Raw genomic sequence first — 23,268 nt, 5'->3', positions numbered from 1 at the left:
CCTCTCTCCCTCACAAACAACACCCAATGCGTGGCACACGAATTTGAATCAAATTACAACTTTGCGTGTTGATGGGCTACATAGGGAACAACAGAAAAAAATATATAATGAAAACAACAGTGTCCCCAGAGCTTCCACGCGCTCATCCCGACAGATTTAAATTGGCCACCGGGCCCCTAATAAAACAGTTTTTCTATAAGCAGTGCTTCAGCAGAAATGATCGTAGGGGCTCACTGTCAAAGCAGGCATACTCAGGCCTAATTGCCGACATTGTTTTGAAATCTATAATTTGAGGACAAGCAGACTCAACTGTGTGTGTGCCCTCTCTATTATCCCTCCTCTGCACCCTGCTTAACTATGCCCCCGGCGTCTCCAGCAGTGGAACGTCTTCCTCTAATTGTCAACTTTATTACGCGTTCCGTCGTCTTATTACCGGCGGCAGCGGCAGGCAGAGCAAGACGCCGGCGTTTCCACTCGGCTTATTGGGTGGGTGGGGGGGGCCTACCTCGTAATAGACTCTTTCAGCGCGCCCCTTTTTGACTCGATAGCGCGAGTAGCAAGCGTGTATCCTTTTTTTATTTATTTTTTAACACATGTTCACTTTGAAAACAATAGTGCTTTGCGTTTTGCATAATCAGAATATATTTTCTGGCTGTGGGTTTTGTTGAAAGTCAACTTAATTGCCTCGTTTTCTTTGTCTTTTCAGTCCCAGTTTTTTTTTTTCCTCGACTCATGAGCGAGTGTGTGTGTGTGTGTGCGTGTGCGAGTGTGTGCGTGTGTGTGCGTGCGTGCGTGTGCGTGCGTGTGTGTGTGTGTGGACGTTTAATGCAAACTATTTCGAAGAACATATCTACTGGTCTTTGCCACAGCTCCTGGTCTAGGCTTGTGTTACTGCGTGCCAGTGGCCTTGTGTTACTGCGTGCCAGTGGCCTTGTGTTACTGCGTGCCAGTGGCCTTGTGTTACTGCGTGCCAGTGGCCTTGTGTTACTGCGTGCCAGTGGCCTTGCTGCGTGTCAAATCAGGTGCGTCCAGGCCTTCATACGTGTGCGTGTGTGTTCCACAGAGTAACGCCGAGGAGCTGCGAGCGGAGAGGTTACGCAAGGCCTCGGAGCGTCTGCGCAGTCCTGTGGTGTTCAACAAGGACTCCGCCGTCAGGAAGACCCAGCTCAAGTCCTTCAGTCAGTATGTAGAGACCAGACCAGGTAAGAGACACACACCTTCTCACTTGCGGGAATTCATGTTAACATCTCCAGCACACCCCGCACCCACACCATACAGTCACACACGCCATACAGTCAGGCAAACCCTCAAACTCAATCCTTTCACACACACACACCATATCGTCACACAACCCTGCGCACACGATGCAGTCCTTTCCCTTACGATCCCTCACGATCCCACATGCACCTTACATTTACATTTAGTCATTTAGCAGACGCTCTTATCCAGAGCGACTTACAGTAAGTACAGGGACATTCCCAGAGGCAAGTAGGGTGAAGTGCCTTGCCCAAGGACACAACGTCAGTTGGCATGACCGGGAATCGAACTGGCAACCTTCGGATTACTAGTCCGACTCCCTCACCGCTCAGCCACCTGACTCCCCTTCACACTTGTCATTATGTATTTGCACCTCTAACTGGTTCATCCCGCACCCCTCACACTCTCCCACCTCCTGTCTTCCAGAGGTGAAGAGGCAGAGGTCGGTGCCCGAGGATCTGAGGAGAGCAGCAGAGGACAGAGGCGGCCTGATGGATGTGGACGTGCGCCGGCCAACGGAAGATGAAGTACTGTCATGCATTCTTAATTGGACTCGACTTCTGTCCCTCCGTCCCTCCCTCCCTTCCCTTAGATATGTCTATCAGGGTCCACTTCCTCCTTCCCCTTCACAAAGAGATTTCCTGTATTGATCTAACAAGGGGGGTGGTTTGGGGGGGGGGGGGGCATGAGGCTGTGAGATTGTAATTATTACAGTAGCAGATAATCGCAGGCCCCTCGCTTTTGAAGAGAGCGTGCGTAGACGTGTGTTTTAAAAGTCAGTTTGTTTGAAATGGAGTGTGTAGAGTCAGCGTGTGTGTGTGTCACGGGAGACTATGGGCAAATCTCTTTCTGCCCCCCCACCTTCACCCACCCCCCAGTGCCTGGGCCCCAGGGTTAATGGGTGTTGAACCTTTCCATTATCCCGATCAGCCAAGAATTACCTGCTGAATGATGTTTGCATTAATATAATATATATGGTAATTTCCCAGCTCTTAATTACGGCCGGGCCGAGCGCAGCAAGGGGAGTGGGCTGATCATGTGTAAAATTGATTTGCCAGGGAAAAAAATATGGTGATAGAGGCGCGGGCGCACAAGAAGGGGTTAGTGTGTGTGTGTGTGTTGGGGGGGAGGAGGGGTGGGTTCTGGGAATCAGCCCCCTGACAGACACACACACACACACTCATTTGAAGAGAGCGCAGGAGGAAAAAGTGCTGTCCTGTGTGGAATCGAAAAAATGTTAAGTTTCTCTCTCTCCGCTTACTAGTTTCATTCCTATTAAGAAAATAGAGTGCATCAGCAGGAAAAAACATTTACAGTAGATATTTCCTGGCCATCCTTTAGTGGCACATATGAATAAACATCAACCCCTACACACACTTTTTGGAGGAGGCGTCCTCTTCAGGAGTATACTAAACAGGACGAGAGCGGTGAAGGGGAGGTCAAACAGGGTCTGAAACCATCAACGTCTGTGTGTGCCCGGGCGAGTGTGTTTAAACCTCCCAGTGGGTGGAGCTTAACGTCCCAGTGGGTGGAGCTTAGGGCCTGCTTGTGAGAGTGGGTGGCTGTGTGATGAGGGGGGGGGGGAGTGGGGGTGATGAGACAGAGAGACTTGGCGCTGATGGAAATGTGGTTTTACTAGAAAGAGGAGGGTTGAGACGAGGTCCGAGGACGCTCAGCCCTAATTGGGCGGGGCAGGATGGGAATAGTGACCCCATTCGCCTCGTTCCCCAGGCACACATAAACACACACACAGTATAACCTCTCATCATCCAATTAGGTTTGTGTGTGTGACATAAAGAATGTTTAAGACAACAGAATGCAGTAGGACTACCTACCTTTACACTCCCAGTGTTTACATATGGTTCCCTAGGCTGTGGCAGCCCAAACCTCGAGTCGTGCCATAGTTTCATGATGAAGCCAAAACATTTCACGCCTCATTATGTAACATATTTTCTTTCTGAGACATAACGTTCAACACGGAACACATTTTTGCCATTTCTTTGATGGATCTCCTCTAATCTAGTCGATTTAGTTTTATGATCATTATGAACTGCGTTCAACTCTGTCGTTAACTATGCTTTGTGGGTGTTACTTTTTTAATATATATTTATCTATATAACCAATGTGTTTATGATTCAATTGTTTACTAAAGCACAACATTGCCTACAAGTGCACTAAGTTCTCCATAGATCTAGCCTCTTAAGTTGGCTCTCAGAGTGCACCAAATTGATGCATTGGAGCATCACAATGTAAAAGGTTTTCCTTGGACCTTCCTTCAGGGTCCAATGTTCATCCAGCACATTCTCACACTCCTGTGGGAAACGCAGCAGGTTTACCAGCACCCAGGTTTTCCAGCACCCAGTACAGCATCCGAATAAGAGACGCAGGTCACATGATTTGGGCCAAGACGACTTCGCCTAGACGACAACTTCCATCCAAGTTTTTGCTGCTGCCTATCACTAACCGGCGTTGTTTGTAGGCCTGTGTACAACGATGCCAGACAAAGCTGAACCATCTAGACAGCAGCAGCATCAAGGGCTGCTGTCAGGCCTCAACCCTCCCTCTGCTCAACTCCCTCTGTGAACAGCGCTTTGTTCCTCCGTAGCTGTTAGAGAAGAACGCATCTGAACGTGTTCTGTATCACCAACCCCACCGATGAACTCTCACCATTATCTCCTCCTCCCTTCTCTCTCCTACTTCCTTTCTCCGTCTCCCTTCTCATCTCTCCGTCCGCCCATCTCAGTCCTCGCTCCCTTCCCCCCTCGTCTCTCCCTTTCCCTTTACCCTGTCTTTCCTTTCCTCTTATCTGCTCTCTCCCACCCTCTCTCTTTTCTGCTGTTTCCTTCTCATCTTTTTCCCTCCCTCACCTCCCTTCCCTCTCTCCCTCACCTCCCTCCCTCGTGTTTGTCCCCCCCCTCCCTTTCTCTTCCCTCTCCACCCTTGCTCTCTCACAGAAGGCGTTCAAAGACACCAGTCAGTATGTGGTCGGGGAGCTGGCTGCTCTGGAGAGCGAGCAGAGGCACATAGACGCGCGCGCGGCTCGCGTGGAGAAGAGGCTGCGCTATCTCATGGACACAGGTACCCAAGCCCAATTACACTGGAAAACTGTTTTGGCAAATTGAGCGTTCATACACGCGCACACACACGCGTGTACGCACACCGCGCTCAAACTCTTCTAGAGTTTTTTGGTGTCGGGATGTGTGTGAGCATCTTTGAAGCTCCCCCCCTCCCCCCCTTCAAGCGCGCGCACACACACACACACTCAGTTGAGTTTTGCCGCATGGTGGATATGAAAAGAGGGGGTGGTGGAGGGGTGTGTGTGTGTGTGATGGAGGGATGAGGGAGAAGGGGGGGGATGGAGTCTGGATGGAAGAAGAAGAAGGGAGACCTCTCTGGGCCCGGGTGATAAGGGAGCCTTCATGGGGAAACGATAACCGGGTCTGATAGCAGGGGCCCACAGCCTCAGCCTTGCCAGCCTCAACACTATTGAACAGTGCGCTCAACCATGCAAGGATACACCCCCTTCCTCCCCCCAGCCCTTCGCCCTCCCCTAGTACATATCTGGCCTTCATTGATACGCTGCATAAGAGAAGGGGGGGTGGAGGGGGTTGTATTGAGTTATGGGGGTGAGAGTGGGGGGGGGGGGGTACAGAATTGTAAAATAACATTGAATGGCTACGTGACACAGCTTATAGTCTACAACACACTCACGCTCACAACACACAACACAAAAAAAAAAATATTTGGCAGTGTACGGCACAAGATTGTGTGGTTTCGCTAGATTTGGTGGGTGGGGTGAGCAAAGCTTTGTAAAAAAAACAACAACAAAAAAAACATGACGGTGTGCACAGCCAAAAGGGGGGGTGGGGACGACACTATTGAGTCTGTAACTGACATTTGAGAAACGCATCTTGTCAATGATACTAAACAATAATTCCCCCCCCGTCCAAGAGTCAGTTTCTCAAATGGGGAGGGAGTGAGGTGGGGAAGAGATGGAGAGATGGGAGGAGGGCGGGCGGGCGGGAGAGGGAAACTGGTACGGTGGGATTTACTCGCCTCCTCCCCCCATCCCATTTGGGCCGATATCAAGACTATCTCTCCATTTGTTGTGTTTGCTTTCCTCCTTTCGCCTCCTTCCCTCCATGCCCTCTACCCCTGTCGAAGCCCATATGCCATTGTGTCAATCTGAAGGGCTTTTTTCCACTGATAAAGCCCGCTCTACCCAGCGAGGAGCCAGGTTATTTACTTCCAAACACCTTCAGCCAAAAGATATATATATATATATATATATATCTACACACACACACAACCCCCCCCCCCCCCCCCCCCCCCCCCGAAAAATGAGATTCTGTAGAAAGAAGAAGCAACAGACAAGTGAGGACAGAATAGCCATGGTGTATCAGGGAGAGACATTCCCCCGGACGCGTCCAAACCACCTTGTACAATCAGTCACAAATGAAATGGTGGAAACGCGGCGCGGGAGTGAACACTGCCGCTGCTTTTATGCCGCGCTCCCCCCCCCTCCCTGCTCCCTCTCCCTCTCTCCCCCAAACTCCTCGGCTTACGAGGGACTTGATGTTCCTTCTCCACGCTCTTGACCCCTCCGCGTGATACGGGTCGGTCTGGGTTGCAGGAACCCTTCTGAGTCCCTGCTTTACCTGCTCCGAGCCCGGTCCGAAAGGATGCTAACGGCTGCTGAGGCTAATAAAAGCCTTAGAATTGCTAACTGCCAACAGTGCACATGTCCGTTCCCCACTGGGATTGGCAGCTCAGCCCCTGCCTCTCAGATGGCATGCTACCATCCTATTAGTATTCACTCTGTCTTCAATACTTAGTACACATGTTGGAGTATGCTCTCATACTGCATCGGGTGGCATTTCGCAGTATGCAAGCCAGCACTGCTCTGACCACCTTAGTTCATTCATACTGTCTGCAACAAGTATGCACTAGGTAAGCACAGATGTAGTACTGTAGTCAAGTAAAAGGAATGCAATTTATGATGTGCCCAAGGGCTAAATTTGGAATGAGGTCACTGTTACATGAAAGCTTTCGTGATATACAACCAGTCAAACCTGTACTTATGCTACCATTATATTTAGTGCCAATTGAGTTTTTAGCACATCGGAACCTTTATGTTTTCTGCATTCCTGTTTTATTGCAATAGTGACAGTGTAGAGGGCCAGGAGATGTAGAGAGAGAGTGGGGGAGGACATGCAGGAAAAGGCCCAATCTGGGGGCTCCGCAAGACGTGCAGCTTGCAGGCTGCGGTGTGTTACCCCAGCGCGGGGGCGGGGCCCGTCAGCAGCCGAGTGCAGGAGTCTCGGCCCACTGGGGAACAGGACTAGCCTGTCGTTCAGGAACACCAGGTACTCCACTGCTAGTGGCTGAAGAGCAACACGGAGGGCATGGTCTGTGTTTACTGACTGAGGCTAGGATCTAGAAAGAATGGGGTTTCTAGACATGACATCACCGCCATTGACTAAAGGGACTTTAGAAAGTAATTCATTTGTCATTCATGTTAAACCTTGATGGTGGAACATAAATACAGTACATACATGCAGTACATATGTACAAACATGCAATGTAGTGATCACATCCAGGTTAAATAATTAATACTTGTAATATAGAAGTAATTACATGGGTAAGTTGTGTTTTGCTGATTTTTTTTTTCTTTCTTAAACTGTATTCCCTTTCACTGAAGTACAGATGGAAACATTGCCCAGGTGCAGACTACCGGTCCGTCTGGGTCTTGCCATGGTAAAGTTCAGAAGTGTGACTCTGCCTGGTGTGGTGTGGTGTGTGTCTTTGCTGTGCATGGCCCGGACAGCTGTTAGGTCTGATGACGATGTCTGAGGAGACATGAGGCTGACCCGTGATTTCTGCTCTCTGCTTCAGCAGAATTCTGGTTCAGGTTTGCTGTGCCCCCCCCTCTCTTCCTCTTCTCTTCCTCTTCTCTTGTTCCCTCTCTCTCTTTTTTTTTCTATCTCTCCCATCGCTCTGTCTTATCATTTCCCCCCCTCTCTTTCTCCCTGCCATGCCATTTCAGTCTTTCATTTCGGTATCTCTCTCTTTCTCCCCTTCCTCTCTCTCCTTCCTCCCCCCCCCCCTCCCGTTCCCCAGTTAAGGCACAATGCAGAATATTTGCAGCGTTTTCTATTACGTCGGGGGCTCCCCAGATGAATTCAAAGTAATTGGGGTGGTTAATTTATTTACTCAGAGGCAGTTCACAGCACATTAAATAATAGAGATAATTGAACAAGAATTGTCAAGTGTCTTCTGATATCAGACACATTACAGGAGGGAGTGTGCATAAAACTCCATTTCTATGCCCCCATTGTTTATGGTAATTAAGTACACAGATTTATTCCTTGGTTGCCTTCCAAGCTTATGGCAAGCGCCATTGTTGTCTTCTATTAATATGTAATCAGTAAATAGTTTAATTTTCTAATCTGCGGTTGGAGAATTCACTTTCTAACAACTCTTAATTACTGCTGGGCTCTAATGAGGCCCGCAGTGCCGCCCCGGCCAGCCAATCAGCAGCCAGCTGGGGTCGGGGGGGGGAATTTGAATTCCTGGGGGCGGCCCTTTGCCTAATGAACTTGTTATTTCTGCGCCGGGGGAAGCAGTGTCCTTCACAGCTGCAACGCCGGGACAGCGTTCACCTAACCTTATGACGGTAACATAGGAAGGAGAGGAGGGGTGCTGTTAATAGATGTTGAAATTATGTAAAAGTATTTATATGGGTTTTATTGAAATTATATAATATTCTTCGTTTATGTTAGTTACTCTAATTATAACACTTTAATTCATTTATCTTAAATAGTATTGCTGTCACATCCTGCATTTGTGTGTTTTACATGGTTTCTATGTTTGCATAGCAGGTTATGTAAGCATAACAACAAGGTTCTGTCATTTAATGTCTTTATGAGTTACAGTACCACTCAATAGAACCACTGATATACTTTTGACTGTGTAGGTGTCATGTCTTGAATGGCTATTGTGCAGAAAGAAAGCCCTGTAAATATCTAACTCTTTTATTGAAATTCCAGCCTCAGATACTGGAAAGCATTCAAATGTATTCTTTGCATGTCGGAATCCTCTGGCCCCTTTTTGAATACACCCCGCAACCCCCTACCTGGCCCCAGCGCCTATTTACACACACATACAATTTCGAAATGAATATATAACGCGTAACAATGGACGCAATTATCCAAATAATGGCATTTAGCCGTGCCGGCGAGCCAGCCCCTCACCTACTGAGCATGTGATAAGAGATAAACAACACACGGAGAAGAGAGAAGAATGAGTTTTAGACCCCGAGATTAACATACGTTTAAAAATTGCTCTTGAGGCCGATAAGATTGACACCATTGCAACCAGCCCCTAATCCCTTTTTGTGTCTGGGCGTCGGGGAGCGGGAGAATCTTTCCAGAAGGATACAGTGAGGGCTTAATGCAAGTTTACAGACAGCCAGCCCCTATATCCTCTCCTTCAGTCCTGTATGCGAGGAGAGAGGCGCACATGCCTTCACATCTGAATGCTGCCGTTTGAGTCGGCCCTCCCAGCTGCTCCTGTGTTCTGGGTGCTGTGTCGACACCTCGTCCACCTGTCGCCCTGGAGCCTTGCCGGATGTGGGCGCATCTTTCAGCTGTATAGTAGCTGTGAAAAAGATATGTGTATTTTGACACAGCGTGTATGGCTGGTTATGTAAATATGGTGCTGCTGTAAGTGTAAATATTCCGGGGTTTGATATTAGGCCGTATCTTTCTCCGGCTCTCGTGGTGACGTTTGTTGTGTGCGCGCGTGCGAGTTCATATTTCTGCAGCTTTAAGGAAGAAGTGTGTACCTCTCCAGTGCTTGCGCGCCCGTCGGTAAAAGCCAGTGTTGTGGTGGCGTCAGCCACTAGTTTGACTAAAGATTTAAGCTCAGCGACGTGAGTGGCATGGGGGAGGATGCATTTCTCTTCTCACATGCCACGCACACACACTTCCCGTCTCGTTGTGGCAACACAAACAGCCGGCACAGCTTTAAGTATATTATCAGGACCCGTTCTTTCAGAGACGCATTGCTAAAGAAGCTTAACATTAATTATTGTAACTTTGGGCCGATTACATCCGCGCCTGCCTTGTAAGCACAGGCAGCCTCGTGTTGACCTCCTGTGTGAGAGCTTAAAGACACAAGAATGGCATTTTACCAACTTTAATGGGATAACCAGTATAATCTTTCAGCACTAAGAGGAGAAAAAGTGCTGGGACCATAATACCCTCCCCAGTTCTGAGAGGAGAAAGAGAGGGCTCTGGTGTCGTCGGAAATTAGCGCTCTCAATCAATTATTTGTCATAGTGTCGTCGCCAGTTCCTTTTTCTCCAATATTCTCTCTCAAATTGTATTTATACGGAATGTCTGTTTCCTCTTGTGCTTTGCTCTTGTGAAAGGAAGAAAAGCAACTTCCTCAACAGTTTGCCTTTAGTGCGTGAAGCAGGATTGAAAAGGATTCCCGAGTTGATATCATCTGCAACCTGCTTACATTTCCTCGTTAAGAGTACAGGCTAATTGACCCCTTAATACGTAATAGTAAAGTTGCCGTTTTCTCAACAACAAAAAATGGTTAAATAAAACCTGTGTGTGCGGTTAGCAATGTGAACGCATTTCCATTTTCCTCTTGTTTGTAAGTGCTACAAACAATGGTTGTTTTGGCTTGTTTTTTTGTGTGTGTCAGTGGCCGCAGGGTTTCATTGAGTTAGGAAACAGATTAGACCCGCCCTCCCTCACTTAATCTTCCCGGCCATTTGAATGTTTGAGCAGCAAAACTATTTAATTAGTTAACTTGCAAGGGGACTCTTCTTCACAAACACCCCCCCCCCCCCCCCCCCCGGTCCACTCCGACTCTTTCACTTTAACCCCTTACCTCCCCACCCCATCCTTCCATTCCCAGATGTGCATTTTTTTCTTTCCTTTTTTTCCTCCGTTCTTCCCAGCTCTGTGTCAACTCTTTCAAACATTCTTTAACAGTCAGGATGAAAGGGGGATTTTTAGGAAGATTAGGGAGCGGGGATCCTCTAGGCATTGTCTGCGAATCCTCAGATAAAACGAGCTGGGGTGGATGAAGTCGACGGGAGGGAGGTCGGGATGGAGAGGATGGGAAGGCAGCGCTGGGGTTGAGGGGTGAGCCCGGGGGGAGGGGGGCGGGGACAGTAACTAACTGCCCACTGCCATCCGAAGACTTGTTATTTAGATTTTGATCATTAAAACCTGCATAAGAAATAATTGGCGTCCAGCCTTCCCTCCCTCCTCCCCTCCCTCCCTCCTCTTTCCTTTCTCTTTTCCTCTGTATCCTCTATCCCCCCTTCGTGTCCTTCTTGTTTGCGGTTTGGCTGCTTTGGCTCTTCGAATAATTTTTGGTCGCGAGCTAAAGTTGCCGGGTGTGATGGGGGCTGCCTCACGGGCCGCCAGTGATAGGGCCGATTAACATTTGGTGGGAGGTGGGGGTGGAGGCTGGTGCTTATGATAATCTCCTCTTTATTGCACCGTCCCGCCATTGCTTTTATCAGCCGCCACTCCAACTGCGACCCCAGCAGAAGTCCCTCCCCCCTCCAAAAAAAAGAGGTGCCAAGCAAATCCACACACACGCTCACACATACACACACACACACACACAGTGCAAGAGCACATCCATTCACACAGCCCCAAAAACATTATGGCACAGAGACAGAGAGTAGCTTTTTAGTTTTTGTTTTGTTTCTAGTTTTTTTGTGTGTGTTGGAGCTTAGTCCTGTTTATTTTCCAATGCAAAATATTTCCTTTGATTTGAAATTATCTCTGCGTTTTGGTTTTGAATTTAAGCTCTGAGACATTTTAATCCGTTTTTATGTATGCTTCGAGTTTGTGTTCTAATGTAAACTTTATTTTGTTTGCGTATTTAGGGAAATTAATTGGAATTTTTTGGTGGATCCTACTATATGCCTGTGGTTTATGGTGGAGTGGGGGTGCAGTCTTTTGCATAATTGATCATTATTTGGTTAACAAATTGCATCCCAACGACATAATTGAATTTCCGCTATGCCAGTCAATTAATAGGGCCTTTCTCATGGTAACTGACGCAGAGGCACTCGACAATGCAGGTTAATGACCGGGGCTGGGTCGGTAATGACACCATTCAGTTGCTAACACGCCTGCCCACTATGCCACTCTTGTCATTCCCTCCTTCCATTCCATTTCCCATTGTAATGACCACTCCGGGCTACAGATTCCAACAGCTGTCTTTCCCAATACATTCCCATTTGAATAGCAGTTTAGGGGGACAGTTAACATGTGTATATTGACTCTCCATGCCTGAGTATGTGGGGGGGGGGGTTTAGGGATAATACGCTATTTCAGTTCTTGAGCGATACAGTAGTATTGAGGCTGATTATAACAAGGGGAGGATATTTTTGGCTGTCCTTAAGCAAACCTTGAATAAAGGAGATGGATAGAGAGAGGGGGGGGGGGGAGGGAGGGAGTGGAAGGAAACCCCAGAATCCACAATCAAGCTGTAAGGGAGGATGACTAACGGTGTTAGCACACGCACAGCCATTACTTGAGTCGCCGATTAATTCATTAAGCAAATTCAACATTAACCGCTCCGGCCTCCCGTGGAAAGGCGTGCAATATGACACCTCTCAAATTTGTTCTAACATCCCCATGTCCCCGGGGGGGGGGTGAGCATGCCTCCCCTTCGCTAATGGAGGGGGCGGGCCCAATTATGCAAAGCAGGCCCGGGCTGTCTGTCAGCAGACCAGGGGGCAGCTCCTCTGGGGGTTATCACGCTTGTCTGTTTCTCTCTCTTCCTCTCTCTGTCACTCTTTCTCTATAAGGGTGTTATTTTCCCTATGTGTATTTCTATAAGCTTCCTCTCCTTCCCCTCTCTCCTACCCTCACCCTTTGTTGTTGTTGTTGTATAATCCCTTAGCGGGCCTGTCTCTCATCTTGTATGTTCCTTCACCCAAATGCTAGTCCCCGACAGATCACTTGAGAGCTGACACAACTGTGGAGTGGCCAGATGTTGCATGCAAGCTGTCTGGTGAGGTGCCCTCTGCAGGGAGCCTGGCTTTGTCTTTCTGTTCACAATCAAAAGTCACTCCACTCCTCCCTCCACCCCTCCCTCCACTCCTCCTCAAGAACCCGGATGTTGAACAACTTGTGTGTGTGTGTGAACATACACTCAGGGAGAAACCTCCTACCTGGCTTTACTCACCAAAACCACCCCCTCTCTCTCACACACACACATTTTTTCTGTCCTCTGGAGCTTGTGTTTGAGCACCATATCCCTTAAGGCTGGTGCTCGCCAGACCCCAGCTAGATGGCATTGTAGCCCCCCTCTATACAAATCTATTTACATTGGAATAGGAGCCCAGCAAGGGGGCCTAGGTGGGCTCCTGTGACTCAGGCAAACGAAGTAGCAGTGAAGAACCAACTAACCCAAGGCCCTAACAAATACATGAAGGCTTGGCTAAATCCCAGAGATAATGGCTGCTGTGTTAAAGACTAAAGCATGGCGAGAGAAAGGGGGAGGGGGGTGAGTGAGGGAGAGAGGGAGGGAGAGAGAGATTGAGAGGGGGGGGGGGGGGGAGAGAGGGGATTACTCTGGCGTTTTGCATCAGTTGCTTTCTGCTGGGTGGCCCTCCTTGTCAAAGAGAAGAAGGGAGAGAGGGGCAACTGCAGGAGAGGGAGGAAAAAGAGAGTGGGGGGAGAGGGGGAGAAAGAGAGGGAGGAGAGTGTTTAACGCCACAGCCGTTCACATGGCACATTGAGAAAAGGAGTGCTCTTAATTCCATCAAAGCAGGCCCTAAGAATCGGCCATTAATTTATTCCGACCTCCCCACCCCCCACCCGACGATCTCCACACCCCCATCCATTGTCCCCTCAATTGTTGATCGTTTCTGTAACATCTGGTCCATATCACACAGCCATAACCAACAGTCCACCAGCGCGTGTGAGAGCGTGCATTCGTATGTCGGTGGGCACAATAGGATGGACTGCATTTACATGTTTCAATATTCCATAGTTGATTAAAGAAAAGAGGCCTTGCAGTGATTTAGTGGTTGATAAAGGTCTCCCTTTGAAGGTTGATAACCTACAAACCAGGGTCACCAAAATGACTTGAGTGGAACGATAGACGGATGGAGAGGAAGAGAAAGGGAGGCTTGTATCAGAAGAATGAATTGATTGTGTTGTTAAATGTTCATCACATATTTAAAGCACGAACTAACCAGGCAGCAGGCAGGTTTGTATGTGAGCCACATCAGGGCCTGTGGAACACAACTGACAGTGTGTGTGGAATCCCTGCCCTGATTGGAGGGTGTCGCAAGGGCCAGCAGATTATAACCGGCCATAGTTGCTCCCTCCAGCTCCAGGGATGAGCTGAGCTGTTGACATTCTGCGGGGTAATCATCCCCAGATAGCAGGGGCCAATCGCCGGGATCACACTGATAAACCCCCCCCCCCACACACACACACACTAACTCACGCACACACAGGCACACATACACACCACTAGACCTTTACCCAACCTCTCCACAGCCCATTTTGCTTCCAGCTTGGGAGAAGGGGGAATTCAATAGAGAAAGAGAGAGAGAGGTGGGGAGAGGATGAGGCTACAACAGAGAGAGGGAGTGAAAGTGACACCGTGGGCTAGGCCCAGGTCCTCAAGGTGTGTATTTAGTGTGTCATATTCAACAGGATATCGTTGACTACGTTGAGCTGATCAGAGCGATGAGCGTGTCTCGTATTTGACGTTGGCGCGACACTTCGCGACGTCACTCCTCTTTGACACGGCAGGGTTTTTTTCGTCCCACGAGTGAAACCTGAGGCTCATAGAGTAGGAGCCACGCGGGCACCTACGCTGTCTGTCTGTTTGTCTGTCTCTCTGTCTCTGTCTGTCTCTGTCTGTTTGTCTGTCTCTGTCTGTCTCTTTGTCTCTGTCTGTCTGTCTGTCTCTCTTTCTGTTTGTCTCTGTCTTTCTCTCTTTCTGTTTGTCTGTCTTTGTCTGTCTATTTCTGTCTCTCTCTCTTTCTGTCCTGTCCCTTCTCCCGCCATCTGTTTCTCTCTTCTGTTTCTCTCTTTCTACTTGTCTCTCTCTCCTTGATGCATGTGCTTGGTACATGTGCATGATGCTGACACCTCTTATATAACTGCCCCTTCTTCTTTACACACACGCACCCAGACACGCATACACACTCGCTCCCTGTAAAGGTCCCTCAAGCAACAAGGGGGTCTCGTTCTACAGAGAAAGACCCCCGAATGAAAGGGAGCGGTATGCAGCCTGCACTTAGCATGTGGTCTCTATCTATCTATCTCACTCTGTCTCCTTCTCTTTCTCTCCGTCCTGCCCCTGGACCCTCCACACACACACACCCCTCCATAATTGCACCCACTCTTCCCCTCTAATAATCAAAAAAGCCCCCCTGTGGTAGAAGTACCTCGCATTAGGGAGTGTGGAGATCACTCCTCCGTTAATAGGATGATGTCTTTTGGCTTTTGTCATGAGATTATTAGGCCCCAGATAGCTTCCCCTCTCCTCTCTTCTCCTCCTCTCAGCTCTTACACACAGTGCCTTGGAGAGTCTTAGTCGAGTGGAGGTAGAGAAATACCAGGCGAGGCCATTGTTCAGGAGCTTGTATAGTAAAAAGCGGGCTTAATGATATACCTTATAGGGGGGTAACACCAGGTGAGCTACTGTCAGCTACTCAATTGCTACTGGCACACACACACTGTCTCCCCCTATCCCCTCATCTGCCCCTTCTTGCTATATTAATTACCTGAAGTGTTATGGTCTTGTCGAAATGCTCTTGATTCAGACACACACCACGTACAACACAGCCTGAGCTAGCCTAAAGTGCCGGGGAAGAAAGTAAAGCAATACCTTTAGCAATGTTGATGGTGACTTTAATAAGAAAGGTTTATTCTCTACTTTCAAAAGATTATTTTTGTATTTTTTTAACACCATTGTTCCAAATGGTTTCCAGGTTTCTCAGGGACTTAAATTAGTATACTGTAAATAAATGTTTTATGGTTGTAGATTTAGAATGTCGCTGGATTTTGTTCAATTCAGTGACTGTGGCAATATTTTTATGATGATTACTTGTAGAGTAGAAATAAAGGTTCAGTACTGCTTTTTTTCACCTGTTCATGTTTCATATTGTGGTTAGGTTTATACAGATACTGTGCTATGACGTGCTTTAATATATGTGTGTGCACGCGCATACGGCCCAATGGTGCCGTGGTATCAATGTGTACCTGTATCTTGTTCGTTTTTCTCCCTGTTTGTATGTGTGTGCTAGCGAGGCAAGCTCATGTCGCTAACGTGTGTTTGTGTGTGTGTGTGTGTGTGCATGCGCGTCTTATGTACACACGTCTGGCCTTCTAACCCGGGCTGAGATAGACAGGACAGTGTGAACCTGAAGAGAGAGAGGGACTGCTGCCACCAGCCCATAGTCTGCCACTCTCTGATAATGTTTATTGATTTGGAGGAAAAACACAATTTGATGGAGTGGGGGAGCGAGGGAGAGAGGAAGGGGAGTGGAGGAGTGTATCTGTGTGATTGTCACGGCTCGTCTGATGCTGCAAGACAAAATGAATTTACTGGCGGTATGACTTCTGGTGTCGTCTGACCCACTTTTTCTACATGCGAATGGTTTCCCAAATAAACCGTATGGAAATGGAAGGGTAGAAAAACAAAAGGAGGGAGTAGCTGGATTAGAGGCTCTGATGAGAGTCTCTGTTCAGCAAGGTGAACTACCGAAATACACATTTCAGCTTAAGAGGAAATCTATTACTGAGGGTTGTTTGCACAAGAATCTCCCAACCTTACTCCTTACACACACACACACACACACACACAAACACACACACACACAGAACTTTGTGGTGAAGTGAGAGGTTGGAGGTTGTCAGGCTGCTAGCTTCTGGGTTGGCAGTGTTTGTCCAGGGGTGTGTGTACCGAGAGGGAGAAGTGATAGAGAGCAAGGGGAAGAAATATTTGGGGGGCAAACCCATCATCTGTGTCGAGCTTTCTCACTGACACACACACACACACACACACAGGGAACACACATTCAGACAATTACATGAAAGGCGCTGGGGTGATAACGGTGTATGTACAGACTCAAAGTACCCATCTCATTAAAAGCGACTTTGCCGACCCCTCTCCTCGCCCTCCGAGTTTGTCTCCCTGCCGTTTAACACCACTTATGATTATGAATTCCCTCCCTCCGCCTCCTCTCTCCATCTCCCACCCCCACCCCCTCCCTCCCCTCTGCCGTCATTGTAAGCCGTAAAGCAAGCATTCGTTGACAATTGACACCAGTGGAAAAGGCGGCCATTGAAACCTGTACGAGGGGAGGCTTTTTTTCGTCTCTCCCTTTCCCCCCCTCCCCCCACTTTTCTTCTCTTCCTTTACCGAGGGAGGCAAGAATGAATTGCTTAATGTGTTCCATTCACAGACATTATATCCAGGTTCAATAAAGCAGGAATTTGCTCCATTCGCCAGACCATTGTAGCATTGAAGAAAGAGAAAAGGCCTTACACCCTCCCTAAAACCCTCCACGCTGCTCCGGGAGCGATGTGGAGAGGACGAGTGGGGGGGATGGAAAATGGAGATGGAAAGTGTGTGACTGGGATATGAGTTGCAATATCCTATTGGTGATTTTTGGTTTACATTCGAATTGTCATTTCAATAATTTGATCGAGATTGGAGGGCTTGGTTAATTTGGGTAACTGTGTAGCTGTCCTTTAAAGCCAGCCCTTGGGAATATAAAAGAGAGAGAGTGCTGAAGAGAGGCTGAAATTGAGTTAGCATTTAACCAGTTTAGCTTGAACAAGAGAGAATGTGTTTGACCTGTTATGCCACCAGTGACAGTCCTCTTCTCTGGTACAAAGGCCTGCTTTGCCTTATCCAGAAGATTAGCGCTAGAAGGCTAGACCAAAGCTAAACTAGCTAGCCTGCTAGTGGGTTCTTTTTTCTTTCTTTCTCACACACAAACACACACACTCTCTAATTCTCTCTCACACACACACACACACTCTCTGTTGTCCGCTAACAAGGCACTAGCTCCTTTAGCTTGCTCGGCCACTCACAGTAATTAAATCAAGCCTTTAGTAGGCTACTTACTTACCCACAATCCCCGCACCCCCTCCGGTCACCACCACTGCAAACCCATCAGATTACTTCAGCCCCCCCAACCCACCCCCTTCATGCATATTCAGATCGCCACGGCGACGGCTTCTTAATGAGCTCTTACTTCATCACGGGAAACAATGTTCATCTTGTGCTTCCCCCCCCCCCATTCTTTATTGCTTTTGTGTTTGTCTCCCTCCTTGTGGTCCCTGCTGGACACCCACAGTAGCAGCAGAAGGGAGAGCGTAGAGCAGAACACGGGGCTCGTACCACAATCAAACACTGTGGAGCGTTCAAAATGGGACTCAGACGAAGAGCAGAAGTTTCTGTGTGCTGCACCCCCCCTCCCACACACACACACACACCCTGTTCCCTTTTTAAAAGTCTGATAGACAAATTGGATTATTTCTTATTGGATTAAACAGAAAAATGGACGGAAAAGAAATGAGAAGAGCGTGCTGTGATCACAGGCTATATTATATTTATTTTCTCTCTTGTTCTCTTTTATTCCCCTTCACTTCCCTTTGTCCAGTCTTCCTTTATTGACAGAAACAATGGTTTTTGCCTGACCAGTCAAGCCAATTATTACTGGTGAGGTTGGATCAAATCATAACATGCAGACATTTGATTGAAAACAGAGGAACTAGGTTTGGCTTCCAACAATGTAAACAGTTCACTTAACAATTCACAGATTTACTTAAAGGCTGAAGTCTGCACCAGTCCACATTTTTTATTTTATTTGCATGGTTCAAGTCAGTGTGTGTGTGTGTGTGTGTGTGTGTCACTGGGTGTAGCTGTCAGGTGATAATCAGTGTGGGCCACCAGGACAAGCTGCAGGTTTAGCACCACAGGGGGTTTTCATTATTCCTATCTGGTCTGAATGGAACACGGGCCAAGATGGCTATCTTAATCTTATTTGGCTATAGAAGCTAGCTTGCTCACCCACACACACATTCTCCACTTGGCCACGAGCCTCGTGATGCACCTTGTTCTTTGTTGTGTGTGTGTGAGGACGAACGGAAATCTGATCAAGTGCTAGGATGTATCGCGAGTATCTTGTTTGTTTCTGTGTGAACGTGTGTCCGGCCTTTGATTGTATCTTGACGTATGTGTGCACGACCATTTTGGTACGGGAAGCTAGTGGGGAGTCGTTTCATAAAGCCTTTTCATCCCTTTTTTTTCTTGGACAGTGTAAGAAAAGCCCCTGGTCTGGAGGTATAAGAGAGGGGCTGAGCCATAACGCATCGTGTCCCACACCGTATATTATGTGGGAGCAACGTCCCAATGTGCTTACAGAACAACTAGACAATTCAGGATGTTTGAAGGGACACCTTTGTTACCGTGTGTGTGTGTGGCTGGTAGAGGACAAAGCAGACACCTGAGGTGTCCTGAGGTCAGAGTTGAGCTTGACAAAGAGGTAAACAAGCAGCAGTTCTCTGCCCTACCCCCCCCCCCCTCCCTCCATCCACCTTCCTCTGCCCCTCTAGACCATTCCAGCTCCTTCCACTTGCTCCTCCCTATCTTACTCCACACCTGCCTTTCTCCCCTTCGCTGTTTTTCCCCCCCACCATCCCAAATCACCCCTTTTTTTCCTCACCCAAACTTCTCTCTCCCTAAGGTTTCCTAATTGTTCTATCCTCCATTCCCCCTCTCCCTCCTCCGTCTCCTTCTCTTCCCCCGTCCCCTCTCACCCAGAGCCCCCCCGCCCCCACTCTCCCCTCCATTCAAGGATGAGGGCGGCGGGGGGATAGCTTCCCTAATCCCCCCCTCGTCTTCCTCCCGCCTCGCCACAATGTCACAGGAGCTTAATATCAGCCATTATTATTTGCTTGTTTTATATGACAGTGTGGCGGCACAATGACCTGTCAGAGTGGGGGTTTACACCCCCCCACCCAAATGTCGTCCATTTCAAAGTTGACTACAGTAATCCAGGCACCGGCGATTCTTTAAATCCTGACATCCCTTTTGACTCGCACGCACACACACACACACGTACCTAAATGAAATTCCATACATCTGGTATAGCTCAGAGCATCCGAAATGTTCGCACAGCAGCCTATTGTCATCCTCGGTGCAGAACAATCCCTCTTTTCCGGCTTGAGTGACACTGCGGTGTGTGTGAGAAACAACGCGCGCGCACACACACACACTGCCCAGATGACTCTCGTCTCTCTTGGTTCTGAGAAACTGAAAAAGATAGTCCTGCACGAACTTTGTGATCACAGCAGCACTCGTAAAAAAGTGTGTGCCCCTTTCTTAATCTCTTCCTTAGTCTCTCTTGCTCTCTCCCTCTGCCTACCCAATTACAAATATGAGCGTTGTGTCCTCATGCAAATTCTATTGTCTAGGCTTGTCAGATCATGTCAGCTATGAGGGAACCTGCTGAGTTGGTAGAGAGACAGAGAGCGTGAATGACTGAGAGAGGTGAAAACATAAGCCCTAAAGAGATCTCTCATCTCTCCCCTCCTTCCCCTTCAGAAGACATAATGAGTGTCAGTGTAATGCTGCTAATACCCAACACCGACTACATCCGCACATCTCGACACACACTTCACTGACTCAAACCACACACACACACACACACATTTCTGACAGGGACTTGAGAGTTGTTTTCCCTCTGGCTCAACATACCTTTCACACATATCATTATATTGCATTCAAAACACATTAACAAGCCAAAGAGGCTTATTACTGAGCCTCAACATGAATCACGATTCAGCCGTGTGAACCGGAGGTTTGACCTGAGGCTTGGGACTGAGATTTACAAGAGGCGCTCGCCAGCGCCTCTTGATGTGCTATGTTAGCAGGTAGAGGTGCTACGTTAGTATGTAGAGGTGCTGTGTGTTTGCTGGCCCGCTGAGTGATGAGAGGGATATGTACTGCCCACAGCGCAGGGCTCCAGTCTATAAAAGAGCTTGACTGGTAGTCGCAGAGTTAATCCCGCCACCGGTTGACGCATGTGTTTACCCAGTGAAAAGACGCGTGCATTTACACACACACACACACAGCCAGCCGGCCTTGAGTAATGGCACAAATAGCACCTCCCTGAGAGTGTAAGGTTTATTTACATTAATCCATGTGTTTGTGGTGCTCAATATGGGATACCTGAGTGATGTTTGTGATGCTTTTCATTGTCTTCTTCTGATTTTTATTTAAACATTATTTCCAGCTTGGTGGCGGTGAGTGTGTGTGAACCAGCAGTTATAGGGCTGTGTGTGTGTGCTCGTTCCAGGGAACAACAAGGAGGAGGAGGAGGCCATGATGCAGGAGTGGTTCATGCTGGTCAACAAGAAGAATGCTCTCATCAGACGACAGAACCAACTGTCTCTGCTGTAAGTCTGCCTGTCTGCCTGTCTGTCTGCCTGTCTGCCTGTCTGTCTGCCTGTCTGTCTGCCTGTCTTGCAGTCTGCAAGTCTGCCTGTCTGTTCATCTTGCTGTGCGTATGTCTGCCTGCGTACGGTCGTTCCTGCCGTGTATTGATGTGCTAGCCTAGCTTGTCTCAACTGTGCTCAGTTGTCCTGATGTTTAAAACGTCTCTGTTCCAACCGCCCAATACACACACAGCGTTTCACATTCCCATCCACATGTGTCCTGTGAGACAAACCCTGACATCACACAGCAGCTTCAAACTTTGATCCTATTAGACCATCCGACTCTCCGTGTCCTGTTTATCCACACATCGATGTCCATGTTGACTCTATAAGGAATCAATGAGACCCCGGCAGATCAGAATTCCCCCTCGCTCTCGGCCCTTTGTGTGGTCAGTTATGACAGGCGGCGAGACACGCACACCTTTTTAAAAAGCAGGTTTTCAAACTGGAGGTTTTCAAAGAGCCGGGCAAATGAGAGATTGAAGTATTCATAATCACATTATATCGTGGGAAAAAGGATGGGGGGGGGTGGCGGGATTTTAAAGTGGCCAATTGACAGAGGGTCTGATTATTAGCTCCTTTCATTCCTCTCTTTGTGGCAGGGAGAGAAAGGCGCCTCTGAAGGACAAATTCTATTACGCAGAGAATTAGCTAGTTTTCTAATATGCCTGAAAGATGTAGGGAATTGAATTTGTGTGCCAACGCCTCCCCCAACACACACACTTCCCCTTTTCACCTGCCCTATTCTCCCACTCCATCTCCAACCGTCTCAGTCCTTCTCTCTAGTTACCTTTTGACCTAAACACCCACACACACGCTCACGGCTTGGCCCGGACGGGGTAGATGTTTTCTGTATCAGTTATGTGCAGTAGATTAATGTGGCGCGGGAGCAGGTTCCGGCGACTGGCGTGATCAATGTTTATTACAGGTTTCTTTAAGTGTTTAATGATTTACTCATTAACATATTGATGAACTTTGTTTTCCCCAACTTGCCACAGGGAGAAGGAGCACGATCTGGAGAGGCGCTTCGAGCTGCTGAACCGCGAGCTGCGGGCCATGCTGGCCATAGAGGGTAAGAGGGGTGGGGATGGGAGGGAGGTGTGGGGGGGCCGGGGGGGGGGGGGGGCGAGGGGGAGAGACAGCCTGCAGGTGGTTGGATTGGATAAGCGGAGAATATCTACATCATTCATAAAACGGAATAAGCACTTATCACCCGTAGTGATCAGTTTCATTGAAATGGAAATATTTATCCGTCTTACCTGTCCTGAAAACAGGACAGCGTGTTAATTCTTGACTGGTGTGTTAGTGCACGCGTGTGTGTGTGTGTGTGCCCCCTGTGCGGATTACGACCACCAATCTCAGGTCGGTGCTACTTGATCAATGCTATCTGTCTCTGTACGCCACGCCTGAATAGCAGATGCCTGATTTGAAATCTAGCCACACAGACATGCAGGTAAACTGGAGGTACATATTACTAAGAAAGCTTGTTATTTATACCAGGGCTTCGGAGAGCATCCATTGTGTCATATCAAAGTTGCCGGGGCCCTGAGAAGTTAAATCCTTTCGACTGTGTCCTCTTTGGCAAAATGAACCTTGCGCAATCAATGCAAATTGATTTTGCCATTCGATGTTGACCCCCCCCCCCCTTACCCTCTCACGCCGCCATGGTAATTTCTTATAGCAACTGATAAGCTCCCTGATCCATAATAAATCAATTGTAATTAGCTGGGAGGTGGGCTGTGGAAGAGACAGACATGCATAGCCGAACTGGAGCTGTGGAGCGGGAAGCCACACATGCCGATCCTGCTCTCTCGGCTTGATTGCTCTGGTCTGCCTCCACAGTTGCCTTGGCCAGGTTGTTAGTTTATTGAAGACCTTGACTGGGATATGAAATAGGACTGTGTATTCAACTATGCCCAATCATTAACATTTCAGTAAATTATTGTATTTCTTTACATCAGTTTTAGGACAGAGTGTGTGTGCACGCCTGTGTCCATGCACAGGTAAATGAATGCGACTGCTTCCGAGTGTGTGTCTCAGTCGTAGAGAGGAGATAGTGGAGAAGAGGAGGACACACAGCTGTGGTCTTCGCTGGCTTCATGCGGACTTGTTGAATTTCCCAGTGACTAACTTATCAGTTGGCCCTATTTCCCCCCCTTAAGGGAAGCACTTAACATTCACATGCTCAACCTTTCTGTGGCGAGGCTGAGATAGTTCTGAGCGGCTGGTGAGGCAAGCGGTGTGTGTGTAAGTGTGTGTGTGTGTAAACAACCTGCAAGGAAAACGATTGGTTGCGTGTCAGGAGTGAGGAAATCTGTGTGTGTGTGTGCGCCACGTGCACGTGCGTGTGTGTGTATCCCTCTACTGCTCTTATTTGGTGCTTGGGCAGGTCCATTGAGCGATGACTGGGCGTGCAGGTAATTGCTGATTTGGTTGGCCAGTCGATGACAGAGAGAGAGCAGCACTGGAGGAGGCAGACCAGTGAGAG

General features: G+C 48.3%; 1 protein-coding gene across 1 annotated transcript in view; it reads left to right on the top strand.

Annotated features, from left to right (window-relative positions):
• ehbp1 (EH domain binding protein 1) overlaps window positions 1–23,268 on the top strand; it is a 108,389-nt gene that overhangs the window by 78,940 nt on the left and 6,181 nt on the right. Inside the window, 5 exon segments of the mRNA XM_062464501.1 lie at window positions 975–1,202; window positions 1,684–1,784; window positions 4,212–4,335; window positions 20,642–20,741; window positions 21,779–21,852. Of these exon segments, the coding sequence (XP_062320485.1) occupies window positions 975–1,202; window positions 1,684–1,784; window positions 4,212–4,335; window positions 20,642–20,741; window positions 21,779–21,852 (627 nt within the window).

Source organism: Osmerus eperlanus, chromosome 6 (genome assembly GCF_963692335.1).
Source record: "Osmerus eperlanus chromosome 6, fOsmEpe2.1, whole genome shotgun sequence".
In the NCBI taxonomy this organism is placed as follows: domain Eukaryota; kingdom Metazoa; phylum Chordata; class Actinopteri; order Osmeriformes; family Osmeridae; genus Osmerus; species Osmerus eperlanus.
This window is presented reverse-complemented; position numbering and strand designations above follow the sequence as displayed.